At 39.3% G+C, this 14,082-nt stretch overlaps 1 protein-coding gene and 1 long non-coding RNA gene across 3 annotated transcripts; one reads left to right on the forward strand and one right to left on the reverse strand.

The window, feature by feature from the left end:
* Positions 1 to 2,661: 2,661 nt before the first annotated feature.
* On the forward strand, positions 2,662 to 4,830 carry LOC111269465 (uncharacterized). 2 transcript variants are annotated; one of them, XM_022849078.2, is made up of 2 exons: positions 2,662 to 3,983; positions 4,249 to 4,830. In XM_022849078.2, the coding sequence occupies exon 1, from the start codon at positions 2,738 to 2,740 to the stop codon at positions 3,839 to 3,841; it is 1,104 nt and encodes a 367-aa protein (XP_022704813.1). In that variant the 5' UTR covers positions 2,662 to 2,737; the 3' UTR covers positions 3,842 to 3,983; positions 4,249 to 4,830. The 2 variants fall into 2 exon arrangements, with proteins under 2 accessions (XP_022704813.1, XP_022704814.1); XM_022849079.2 differs by having other exon boundaries at positions 2,662 to 3,524.
* Positions 4,831 to 5,427: 597 nt separating this feature from the next.
* Positions 5,428 to 8,384, reverse strand: LOC147752247 (uncharacterized). Its single transcript, XR_015314598.1, has 2 exons — positions 7,843 to 8,384; positions 5,428 to 7,380 (listed from the first exon to the last, which is right to left on the reverse strand). It is a non-coding gene; the product is annotated as an uncharacterized LOC147752247 (long non-coding RNA).
* Between the last annotated feature and the right edge of the window lie 5,698 nt (positions 8,385 to 14,082).

The following is a 14,082-nucleotide window of genomic DNA, read 5'->3' on the forward strand; positions in this document are numbered from 1 at the left end:
TTTATCCAGAACCCACATTTTTTTCGACCCAGCCGCTCACTTAGATCTACAACATCAATCACAACCGAGAGATGTCGAGCAGCTGATGCGTGCTACGGCCACACAAGGTCCGCCTCTGCTTGTCTATAGCTAGTTTTTGCGTTGGCTCCACTGATTGGCATTTTGAGCCGTTATCACTTCGTATAATTCGCGTATTCTGAAGTTGATCCTGAGTCACTTGTAGGTAGCATTTCTCGGAGTTGGAGAACATCGAAAACAGTCGAAGGGCCATGTATGGTAGAGTTCGATTACTATCTAATCTAATGTCACCATGCCGTTTAGAGCATGTAACATTTACTTGTATTTATGTAACACTTATTTAGTGCCGTCTATATCCGGATGTTTCCACCCATCCAATATATAATATTGTGGCTATGGCTGGTTAGTTGGACGGTGTTCAATCGCGTATTTGCAGCTATTTCGTCAATTTTCGATCTGTATAAAGTCGGTTAGTCGATACAATATCATTTGAATCCCGCGCAACTTCATGTGATTCGTTATTAATGAAAATAAAAAAAAGTTCTTTTGAAAATGCTTTCTATAGATCGGTTTGTGTTGCCCACCACCAACTGTTACCCCTCCCGTCAAAAAAATATTGGCGAATAGAGCAAAAAGGCGGATCATTGATCTGTCGGCATCGGCAAGATAATTCGATCTTTCCATAGTAATAACAAAAGTGAAAGGGAGCTGGCCTTGAATGATATACAAACACGGACACATATACAAACAAAATAGAATAGAACAGCAACGACAACCCTCTGTCTGTCTGTCATCTACACCCACATAAACTATGCCGCCCTTCAGAACGTCGCAGGCTTAGGTGCAACTTCAACAATGGCGCGGACAACAAACAGATCGTCAAACCAAACTATACTTGTCGCTGATTGGCGTATTTTCGAAAAAAATAATCCTATTTTGCCCATTGACAGAATAATTGCAGAACAGAATGACATGCGATAAATAGAAGGAAAACAAAAAAATTAGATAGGAACTACACAAATTAGGAAGAAAAAATGTTTACAAGTCCACTTAAACTTTAGCTGCATTAGCTGTTCTTTGTGATTTTATCTTCTGATTTGAATGTGAAGAAAGAGTTATATGTTAGTTCATAGATCCTACATATTGGGATTTATTGAAAATCAATAAAACGACCAGCGAAAAGGGGCAGTGACTGCTCTACTCGTACAGGGCCGCTTTTTTGCATCATTTATTCATTAATATGAAGGCTATATCTTGAAGCTTATCTCGACAAACTAATCGTCGCACGCGACAGTCTGAAGATTTCCAGTTTTGCCATAAATGACAAAAATCTATAATCCGCTAACCAATCATTCGTTGGAACTTGTGCTCTGTTAGCCTATATATAAACATTTAAACATCGTAGATCTCGTTCTTCGCCATCTTTAAATCAGATTCCCAATAATGCCAACACCTTAATTAGTCATACCGAACATAAAAAAATATACTACGACTTCAGGCGGTCACTAATTTCGGTCACTAATAGCATTATAGAGAAACTGTTCTTTGTAGAACTGCCCGAGTTTTCTATTCAATCTATATTTGATCTCATTGGATTGATCTAGCATACGTTACACCTAAGCTCAGCCATTTTGTTCTCATGAACGCGCTAATGGCGCTTCTCAGAAACACTCGATGCGTCTTGAATGATCCATTTGATTGTGATTTATGTACGAACACTTATCTGAATTTTCAGCTAAATGAAAATTTACAGAAAAGTTTTCTACATAATTATTAAATCGAACTTTTGTAACAAACCAAACATGCAGCTTATTCTGTTGTAAATATCATACAATTTTTGCGGAAAATAAACGTACCAAAATTTCGCAGTCTTCTTGTATTGGGCTAGACGCCCCATTACACTTTAAAGGCCATTCTTACCCTAGCAGCGCACGACTCTACAACTGTTCGTAGTCCATATGGGAGAGCAGCTATTTTTCCAATGTAAAAAGATTTCAGCCCTCAGATGAAAAATTCAATGTCCTAATTTTTGTGGTACCCTGGACAAGTTTATGCAACCAAAAGGTTACGGCGGAAGTAAAGGCAGGTACCGAACTTTACTCGGTAGGGTTACCTTGCACCATGTTTGCATCTACTTTAAACGTGATCTATGAATCGCACGATTCACTTTTAGCATGCTCATGATATTGAGCCTTATTTAGCAAACGCAACGGCGTTTACTCCTGTTAGGTCCATGACCAACTTGACGCCATTGCCCATTTGTAAGGTCTAAAAGATATCAAAAGGCTTTTCGAGATGCTAATAATTTTCGCATTCTTACTTAGACATCTGTGCTACTAATTTGCATAGAAAAAAAATTAATACTTTACTACAGAATCTTCATCCTGCCATGCATACAGAGGAATTATTGCTGTCGTTATTCTAGTCGGCCTAGTCGCCATCTGATATTAACTTCGTCTTTCTTCAGGACACAAATACACATCGGGCTTTCTCACTCAAGTCTGCCTTCAACTGCTGTTCGACCGGACACCGCTTACGTACAGCTCAGTCAGGACCATAAACTGGCTTCCCTCCCTCTCTCTTGAAGACGGCCAACGCAAAGAGCAAGAAGAAAACTTGCAAGATTTTTGTCGATGACGCAGACTACCGCAGCCCACGAAAATTCAAATGTTCGCAGCAGCAGCTGGATAGTCTTAGCGTGTGATCCTTTTGTGCTGAAATGAGCAAGGCTAATGGCGAAAGAATGGGCCAAAGCCTAAATTACCAAAGCTACCTGGCCAAGTACGTGTGGTATCTGATCAGGTGTCCGACGAAAGGTCGACCGAGAGACTGCGTTCATCCATGTCCCCGATATATCCATTCGGGACAATGCAAACCGTGCACCCAATTTGTCGAACTAGAATGCTATTGCGAGGCGACTGGTATCGTGAAGCCATGCAAAGAGTGGTGTGACATGGGAGAGGAGCAGAAACAACTGGTGAAATGCTGTCGAGTACGTTGTGCCAAAATCATGGAGTGTGGCCATCAATGTCCATTGATCTGTCATCCTGGACGATGCGCAGATTCATATCAGTGTGTGGAGAACGTCATGCGATACTGTAATTGTGAACGCATCGAGCGAGTATTCCCTTGTCGGGGAAGGGGAGCCAAAGATCAAATGGTACAGTGTGATCACGTCTGTGCCCAATTGCTTAAAACATATAAACAGGCGATTGCGGAAATGAAAAATAATCCCGTCAAACTTACAAAAGGACTCCAAGAAGCAGACGGCAATGGTAGTACCGCTAACGCCAAGATCTGCACAGAAAACGCCGCCGTCGAAGAAATAAAGCGTATACTCACAGGTGTATCATTATCACACGATGCAAAACACGAATCACAATCGGAGAGTGGCTTCAACGCAAATAAGACAGAAGGTGACGATCAGACCGAGGCGGATGCCAAGGGCCAACAACCTCATACTGAGGAGGCAACTGCAGTTCAGGATGAAGCGGAAATATGCACTGGTGAGGACACGGATAATATGGAACCTGAAATAGTCTCCGCCGAGCAAAAGGCTGAGTCCGATAATTTGAATCTCGTCAATAATTATGACGGGGAAATGTGCGAAAGTCCACACTCGGAAGAATCGTCCCGACGGTCAATTCAACGCGCTTCTAGATCCTCTAGCAGAATGAGCAGTTACAGCGAAGAGGACATGCCCCGCCGACTCGACGAAGAAAAAATAGTCAAAATCATGCGGTCATCGACGCGCAGAAAGAAACTTATTGAGTGTGACCAGGACATCATCAATGAAATGCAGTCGTCGAAAGCAGAAATCTGACTGTGTTTGTCGATTAAGCACGACACGAATAACTGAATATGAAATAATGTTTGTACAGTTATATTACAAGATGGTAATGCTGACAGGCCGTCCATTCATCGTTTACGATAAAGAAGATCAGGACGCTTTTTCTGTCCGACGGGTGATCATCTGTTGCACTTTGTGTTTCGCTTGCACTCCTCTTTCGCACATTCGCGAATGGTGCATGTAGATGATGGATTAGATAGTAAAAAGTTAGATATTTATATGAGAATGTTACGGTAGTGGCAGTATCGCTTTATAAAATAAGATATTTTTGCCTAATCAGCCTCGCTGCCTTCCAACCACTAGTTTAGTCAATGTTCACGATAAGGTCATTTTTTCTACCGTTTTTAAAATTTGGCTCATTGACGGTATGGACAGTGCAGGTCGTAGCAGTAGGCGGCGTTGTAACACTTGGATCAGCTGTAAGCCCTACGGTTTCACTGGCGCGGAACGATTCTGGAATTGGCAACAAACAATGGTCTGCTTCTTCTACGTTGCTTCGTCGTCCCACTCCCACTTCTGATACATGCCTTAGACACAGATCTGGCTGGACGGGTGACTTGCTGCGGCCGGAACTGCGATAGTCATTCGGTGGATATCACGTTTAGCGAGGTTTAGCAGCTCAATCAAGGTGTACGACACAACGATCGTTTGGGTGACCAACAGATGGAAGCGCCATGGTATGCTATAAACACACTAACAAGCATCTATTGTCTCCGACAACGAGGTCGATGCGTAGAACGCCGACTCACTGGTACCGCTTGGCATGGTAACGGAGATCCGCACTCCGTGGGCTGCTAATTTATTGCTTTATATGAGCTTTCAGTCAAACCAACAACATATTCTCTACTCGGTGTTTCGTCAAAGATTGAATGGTCGTTGGACGTTTTCAGCGTTTCGAAACCAAAATGACAGTACCCGATTCAGTCATTAATTATAACGATAATAAAGGTAATTCTGTTCTAGTCGACTATCTCTTCCTTGTGCAGATGGCGATTTTCGAAATGGTTTTTTTAATCTAAAGACGAGGATAACGTCGAACATTTTCCGCTTCGTAAAATCCGCTCACGCGACGGAATCGTACTCATAAAAACAAAATACAACGGCATGTTGTTCACATATTAGGTACACGTACGCGTCAAATAAATAAAAACACATTCGAATAATATAATTAATTTCAGTGCATTTGGACGCGAAAAATGGTTTTCCAGCAGAAAATGTTTAAATTTCTAAAAAAGAAAAGTAAAAGGTACACGAAGCAGATTCAATTATGACAATGTACAGGGCGAGCAGTGTATAACAATGCCATTCTCAGTTTTGCACGTATATGATACTCGTCGTAGGCGAGGATTTAAAATAACGCATTTTTATTCAGTTCTGAAAAAATGTTTCTACGTAAAGACTAATATAAAAAAAAAGGATATGTGGAGGACATTTATCCGATGCCTTTATCTGCATCTGAATCAGGATTCATCAGAGTTTAAGTAACGAGCGAGATCTAATAGTCTCCGTCTACCGACACTGAACTTCACAGGTGTTATTTACGATCGTTGATGGCATTCATTATGCTTTACTTTATACATATCCTTAATCTTTTGCAATTAAAGGTTTCAATCAAAACCTTCTAGCCTAGAACGGTAGCTCTATGAGAATAACGGCATAAACAGTAAATTACCAGTTTTCCTCATTTCCTGCCATACCAATGTTTAATTCGGACGGAGAATATTATGTAGATGCTACAGGTAAGGGAGAAGTATGGATTTTCGTAATTGCTTTTTACGCCATGATTTTTCAATTTAATTTCTCACCACTTCAATAGACAAACACCACATCTTATGTACATAGAAAATTCGTAATTGTTCCGGCGTCATATTTTTTAGATTTACGATAACTTTCCTAAAATCGTACGCGCTTCGACTGAATACTATGATATATGAATAAACAAACTATGACACAAACGTACAATTGGTTGCAAAATAAAGTGTATAATTAATCAATAATTTCCTAATCACTAATTTTATGGCAATACAAACGATGCTGTTTTGCAAAAAAAAAAAAAAATACACAATGAAAGTTACTCATTTGGACGAATCGAAGCCGTCAATGGGCCTTTTGAACGGCTAATTTAGGACGGTAGAGGACAGCTTCTAGTTATCTTTTGCTGACCTCATATTATCTTTTCCGACTAAACTGGAAAGGTATACTGTATAAAAGCAAATTCGTATTGAAATCGAACCATATTGTACGAATATTGCTTAACCTAGACTGCAAATCCAGTTGAAGGTTTTATGGTTGTATATGCGAAGCCTGATCCACTGTTCCAAATGGAAACAAAAGGACAAGTATCGATCTTTTTTTTAATTCGCACGAAAGGTATTTTGTGCAGTAGTGACAATACACTTCCGTATTTCATTCAGTAGAAAATTGGTCTATCCACTGAAGCTTCGATCTTCATTAGCCTGGGTTCGAATCTCGCTTGAAAAAAATGCGCAAAACACTCTTGTTGTATGGGTGAGCTTTTTTTTGAGTTAAGCTGATTATATGCTAGTCAATCTTTTTTTTTTTTTTTTGGTCATTAGAGATTACGCTCCCATATGAATATTTCTGTATAGAGACTAGTCGCTTTCATACTAAATGTATAGCACCCGCACGCCAAGTGCGGCAGATCAGATTCCAAAACGGGATAAGAAGCTTGTATTTGCAGAAATATAGAACTAGCGTATTGAATGCAATGGAGCTTTTCACAGGTGCTACATCGATAATGGTAATAAAGAGAACCTAACGCTGTGGTACACTACATTATTGTATCTGTTCACAATATTTTAATATCCTGCGTAAATCTACATTGTTATAAGCTACAGTTTGTTTCGCTAAATTTCTAACTATTACTTTCTTTCTCACAATGACATCGGTTCCGTGGCTGAATGAGAGGCGTACAATTCTGGTTTGAGCATCGTTATAAAACTTGTAGATCCACCGTTGTTTATACTTCATATAAATATAGCCTTGTTCGGATTACCCATTTTGAAGCCCCACGCAAACTTATTCTTCACTTCTGGGACACTGGAAAATCGTAGGAAAAACACTTAGGTTTACGTCATACCTGGACTACCGTGCGAAATTGCCTGGTAATTACAATTTTATCCATAATTGCCACATTTATTTTGCATGCTGATTTAGATCGTGAGGAATGTATGCATCTAATTTGAGTGAATCATGAAAAACTCAGAATGGTAAAGCTGATTTGTTTTTTCGAAATGACCTTTATTTCATGTTCTAGATTGAAGATCAGTTGCTTTCTGTATCATTGAATTCACCGACCGAAGCCTCAGTGTTTAAAACAAATGGTAGCGATGAAAATTTGCGCGCACTCGTGTAAGAATTACCATTTTGATCCCACACATTTCGTTATCGACACTTCTCACCACGGTGTCTTAACAGATCATTTTTTTTAGTGAAGTAAGTGAGGGAATGAGCCAATGCGAGTTCTTCTGAAAGAGAAGAACTGTCGAAAGCTGAAACCAAAGCGTTCGTCGTATTTATATCAAATGCTACGGTTGTTCGTTTGGGCCTAATCAATATTTCGAGTTCTATGTCCAGCATTGCTCCGTACGGTTATACTGTACGAAACGAAACGTGCTCACGCCGGATTTCAAATACAGAATGGCCTCACCTACTCGTAAGTTAAGTGGGCAAAAGGCTTCTGAACCTATAAAAGTTAGCCGAGACACTATCACGGCTGGATGATTGCCCGGTGACTCAAAATGGAATCTCTGACAAGATTGTTCGACTTGCCCTTGTCTTTAACTCAGACACAGCCCCCCATACGAGGCTGTGTTTGAGTTTGGTAGTAACTTTCTCATCGTAGTTGCACATAAAATGAAATCAGGCTAACGGTTATCTACGAGAGCTCTCAGCTTAATGCGGGCCGATCCCTTGTGAAGTCACTGCTATATAAGAAAGAATTTAAAACAAACCTGCGTAATCTGCTCGTCGCATTTATGTTTACCGTCCATGGTACAACGAGTCTGGCTCTTGATTTTGCCACATTTCTCATGTGACTGCTTCCAAATGTCAAAACCAAGCTGTATGAATCTCGTTTGGACCGCGCTGAATGTGACATCACAATAGAATACATTACACAAATGAAACACCTGGACATGGTACTGAATTTCATGCGTCTTTAGCTTCGAATACCAATGACAGCGCGAAAGTTTAAAAAATCAACGATGATCAATGTCATTTGATTTCCAAGGCGAAAAGTAGCCAGATCAACTTGTAAGCTACATCGCGATTGTGACGTGTTCCTTAACCTGGAGGAGTTTAATTCCGAACAATTTATCCCAGACAACACCCAGGGCTGCCATCAATGCTCGCCTCGCCCGGCTGGTGCGAAAAATTACATTCGTCAGAAGTTCGCCATTGTTATAAAGGTCTCGTGGTCCAAGAGAAGAGATAGTCACCACCAGTACGTAGCCGCCGAACAGGCTCAGGGAACGCTTTTCTGTTATTAAGTTAAACAAGGCAAACAACTTTCAATTTGCATTGTACTTTATATATAATTAAATAAATGGTAACTTTCTGATAAATTCTCGTTTCGAAATTAACTGTCGAGGTGGCAAAGCCAAAAAAAAATCTCATAACAAAAATCGAGGCTAAAATCAAAGTAAAAAATTAGGTCTTGGTTGTGGCATTTTGCGGCTCCGTTATTCTATTCAAAGAAGGAAAAACTGCATGGCTTTAGAAGGTATGAATTTCACGTAATTACTGCTGGACATTAACTATAACATTCATTGCTAATTACTAAATACAATATGTAATCACGAACTGTATATGTGAATAATTTTTACCAACAGATTCAATCAGTTGTATATAAACTGTTTATAAGGAACATGACACATGTTAAACTGAAAAACCCACTCCATAAACGACTGTGCTTCCACGCAGGCGTAGTAATCAAATGTTAGTTCCTTTTTTTTTTCTTTATTATGTTGACCTTATCGGGTGACGTTTATCAGGACTTGTCCTCATCTGTACGTCATGAAATTTTATTTTAATTTCATCTTTGTGCCAAATTTAATTAAATAACTAAGGATCTAATTGTAGACTACATTCCGAATTCACACTAGCTGCTACGGAGGTTCATACCGTACCTCGTACGTGTTCTGAACTTATCCATGCAAATTCTGTATTGAATCATATTCTAGAAGACATATTAAATGTCTTCAGCATTCTTTAACTTTTTCAATCTTCGCCACGTAAAGTCAGCAACATCACGACTCTGTAGGGCCGCTCGCCTCCTGAACATCGTCAAACAGCACAAATTATCACCGATGGCGATCACCCGTCAGGCAAGATGGTCACGTTGCCCTATCCTAATCTTCTATCAATTTACCCGCATTGACTACAACTCTTAATTTAAAAAAAATCTGCAAGGCATACGATATTTTATTTTATTTCGAATATGACATCTATATTTATTGAAGATGCGTTCATGTAATTTATGAGTAAAAACAAGTGAAACCTTATTTTTTGTATATAGGATAGACATATTGAGCGTTACGAATAGATAACAACTGAATTAACGAGCCGGATAGTTTTAGGAAAAATAAGCAAATGATGGACAGCTGGTAGTGACGCTTCCTGGATGCGGACAAGAAATGAGGGCGAACATAACAGAAAATTTAAAAAAGAAAAAATTAGCAAAAAAAATCATTCCTTCCATTCCCGAGTTGCCCCTCGGATAATTATAAACTATCAGTTAGAAATACCTCAAAGGCACCACGGAGTTTCAAGGCTCTTTGATTGCTTGAGTATCGCGTATTTTCCATCAGGGTCATTTTAAAATAACGTCAGTTTTACATTCGTTTGTATAATGGTTCCAACAGTCAAGAAAAAATGCAATTATTTTTTACCGCAGTTCCATTGAAGAGCTGATCGGAAGAAGGAGGGTGGAACCTACTGCAGATAGGGTAAGTAGGGACGATTTTATAAAACCTGCTAATTCGCTCATAGGCGATAGAACGATTTCGTGAAAAATCTTAATGGCCTTCGTGTTATAACACTATCCGCCATCAAACAGCTTCTTAAGAATATCAAAGATTACGTTGTAGAATAAAACTTGAAAAAAAGACGTCAGCGGCTACAAAAACTTAAATACCAATTAGCCATATATGAGCCTATCTTAACATACGCTATTTGAGTGATATCCAATTCGGAAAATTGTGCTTATTTTGTGCGGGAAATTTTCATTTATTCATCTACATTGTAACGTACACGAGTGTAGCATTATCTATGCACGTCGATAGCGAAGCCTGAAGGAGTGAGTCCGGGACTGACTGATGCCTAGAAAAATAAAAACTGGCGCTTTGATCACAGTGTAACGCGATTAGTTAGGTACATTTTACAGAATATTCGGAACTAATGTTAGAAGTTACGAATAGTAATATTTTCAGGAATATTGCAGATGTTGCAGTTCAACAGTGAATCGTTTACGAAACGAAGTTATCACAAAGGTAAAATAGACTTTGAAACTTTAGAGCTCCTCTAGCTTTTTTAATCTACAATTTTAAATTATTATTCTGTCAGAACTTATTCCTTTTCGTTTAATTCCTTTTCGTTCCCGTTAAATAAAAATCACATCTATTGTAGATCTGTGTAATATGTAATATGTACATCTATTACAAAACTGTTACTCATACCATATTAACCCTTGAATACTGTAACCGGTGGGTTTGATTTGTTTGATATCTATGTTCTCAAACAAACTGTAGATTCTATCGCTTTTACCCAATGGGTTAACCGTATTCTATATTCTCCTATACAGTTCATCCGCCTTATTTTTTGCCATTGTCTGAACAAGCAAAGCAACACGCCACCTCAGCGTATTTGACGGCGGCTGTCAGAGTTCTGTACCTAAACACTTCATCAGATGTAAATTTAAAAAAAAAATAGATATGGAGCGAAAGATTCAAATCCTTTCCGGTGCATTTTTAGGAGATGTCATGAAATCCCTAAAAGACCATAAAATCACTTTATGGGTGTTTTTCAGTTTTAGACCAGCATCGATTATTTACAAGGCCAATTACACAGAATAGATTTTCATGTATCCGATTAACATTAGGTAAATGTGTCGTGTAGGTTCGTTGATTAATATCGACTTGGTTATTTCCCTAGAAAAAGCACGATAAAATATCGATTGTAGCGTTTCGCTTCTAATATTGTTTACGAAACAAATATGAGGACACCGATAAAATATTAGGCACCTTCCTTGGGTGAGAACTATCTCAATATGAAAACATCTGACACTTCCTAGCCCATATTTTGAACCCATTACTTTGGAATAATTTTTTTTGACGTCATTTCAAAAAAGCTCCATCCAAAATTCATACCTTCACTTACCCAGATAAGAATCGAGCAACGGGTTATAGAACTCGAAGCAAACCCAATCACCAAAAAGCTAAGTTCCGACGATTATATAAAAAAGAAAAGTACTTCAGTATTGTTCTAAAGAAGAGCCGAGGCCTATACCCGCCAGTCACCATGACAACTCGAAAACTAGATGGAGCAACAGAAGTCGGCAGAAAATTTATCCGAGAAAGGACTGCAATGCCAATATCCATTGTCGCAATTCCGGTATTTTCCCGGGCTTTGACAAATTTAATCCTGTATACTTTGCGCCGAAAGCCCATAACGTCTAGTCGCATTCGTTCCGTTCTCGGCAAATCTCCGGAATCGTGTTATTAACAGTTTACTCTCCTAAATAGAACGCTGTGAAAATTTGGGTTTTTTTATACGCTCTACTGTGTTACTACCAAAGGAAAGCAATTTCCAAGGAAAGCAAAGGAAAAAAATCAATTCGAAAGGTTTAGTGTACTAGAAAATTACCCTGTTTAGTGACGTTAGATAAAAATAGAAATTAAATACGTTTTACAGGATAGAAAAAGCTTTGTTGTTATAATCAGGATATATAGCTACACAACTCCCGTATGTAAAGGGGCTATTTTTACATGGTTGTGAAAATTGCATTACTTCTCCTGTAGCGTGTTCCTATCAGCTTTCTATCGCAAAATAGATCTACGGAAATTCGCTATAAGGAACTTCTTTGCCATGTAAATACAAAAATGCATAAAGATTTAACGCTATACGTGCGTATGTACTACTCGAGGAGAGCTTTGCCAGAACGCTGCTACAAACGGTATCCTGCTCGGGTCCTCCTAATCCAAGGTGGGTATTTGCGTTTCGATACCACTACGGAGCTAATTTTATCGGCGTTTCATTATCTTACTTTATTATATCATCGACTATTTCATACTGTGTAAGCTGATTAGTCAAACAGAACTTGTGATGATCTACCGTTCCTTCAGGTGAGGATCTCAGGAGTCGCAAGTTAAGGTAAGCAAGATCCGTAAGTGAGTTTGAACATTCAGTGTTCTGCACGGTCTTCAATGTGTGACAAACTGGCGTTATATGAGACTATGTTATACTACGTGCCTTTATCGAATAGTAATGTACTAGACTTAGTTAATCGTCATCTTCATCATTGTTGGAAGCAACAGAGCTATCGGTCTCTTCGCCAAATGTGCAGACGACCACGCAACTATTTATTTTTCGATTCTTTCGAAGTTTAGCCGGCGTATCGAAAGTAGGTGACCCTGCCATTTCAAGTACGCTCACGCATACGACAAATATTAGGAAAGGGTTTGTGTACAGGCTCCACTAACTGGTACAGGTTTAGTCATTTCAACGGGAAATATTTGTGCAAAACAAAAAGAATACTGACACTAACACATCATTGTGGGTTCATTGGTAGGTTTGCTGCAGCGATGAATGCCCACGTGAAAATTTTGCCAAATGTCTAATCGATAAAGACTGCCTTCTAATCCATAGTTGCGTCATAACACTTAATATTGCTTATAAAATCGACCGGTGCGACCTCGGGCGTCAATTTCCGTCAAAAACGTACCTGAATAATATGCATGAAATCATTAGGCCACTCCTGATCTGAGTGACGAACCCACTTTTGTAAAGCAACCTCGAATACGATTCTATAGACAATGGACGAAGACAAAAGAAGCGTCTGAATTTCGTACACCCGCATACTAAGAAGGTAGTCAAGAAACGGATCGTAAAGTCCGAACTAAACTCAAACGCTGGGGAACCAAATTGCCGTCGACATCCCAAATCCAAGAAACTATTTTTCGATACGATGATTATGACTTATGTCGAAGGAGAAATCTCAGAGATAGATCCTATCGTTTTTGAGACATATTTGTTTACTGGGCATGACACGACAAAGTCCGCCTTTCGTTTTGCGATATACCTTATCGAACGGCGTTTCAACGTTCAGACTAAGCTTCATAGGCAGGTTAATGCAGTATCTGGTCCAGTGGAATGTGATGTGACCATAAAGTACCTCGATATGGTTTTTGAAAAGCGTCAGTATTTCTACATGCCAGACAACATGATGATCCAAGTAATGGGAAAGACAGACAGAAATCCATCTCAGCAGAAGCTTACAATTGTGTTCGTCAAAGATTAGTTTTTACTGGAAAACAATCATAACTGTTCCAAAGATTGAATGGAGATCTCTTGATTCGCACGAAAAGGTGGTGACAGCGCCTGACCTCGCGCTTTTGGGAACGATCGCCGGGAAGGTACACTACCAGTCATATTCTCAAATACAAGGTAGAGAAAGCGAAAACGGTCCGTATGTGCGCTTCGGAGGCACTACGAAGTATGAACCTCTCATAGATTGCATCCTTTTACTAGCCAATAAGTATAGCTCATAGTAATGTAATAATTCTGATCATTTTATTATTACATCATCACATAAGATGACGGAAAGTACGGGGGGGAAGAGGGGGAGGGTGGCCTATAGTATACTTCACTTACTTCCAGAATCAACTCCACGTTCGAGCTGTCGTTGCTATCTGTTGAATTTAACCAAATTAAATGGAGGCGACGCCAACATGCCAGCCTTTGTAGATTTAGACAGCCATTTACTACTTGGAAAATTCATCCATTCTTTTGAAGTAATCTTCAAAACAAGCATGACGAACTAAATTACTTCTTCACAACAGTACGTTACTTATTCGGATGCGTTGAAACAGGCCAAATAGGACTTTATGCTACATTTAGTTAGGCTTCTGTCAAGGTCACCCCATAATAAACTGCAAAGCTATGCAAGTGATAAAGATGGCTGGCACCAATCTTGA

Source organism: Varroa jacobsoni, unplaced genomic scaffold, assembly GCF_002532875.2.
Source record: "Varroa jacobsoni isolate VJ856 unplaced genomic scaffold, vjacob_1.0 scaffold_1386, whole genome shotgun sequence".
Taxonomy (NCBI): Eukaryota; Metazoa; Arthropoda; class Arachnida; order Mesostigmata; family Varroidae; genus Varroa; species Varroa jacobsoni.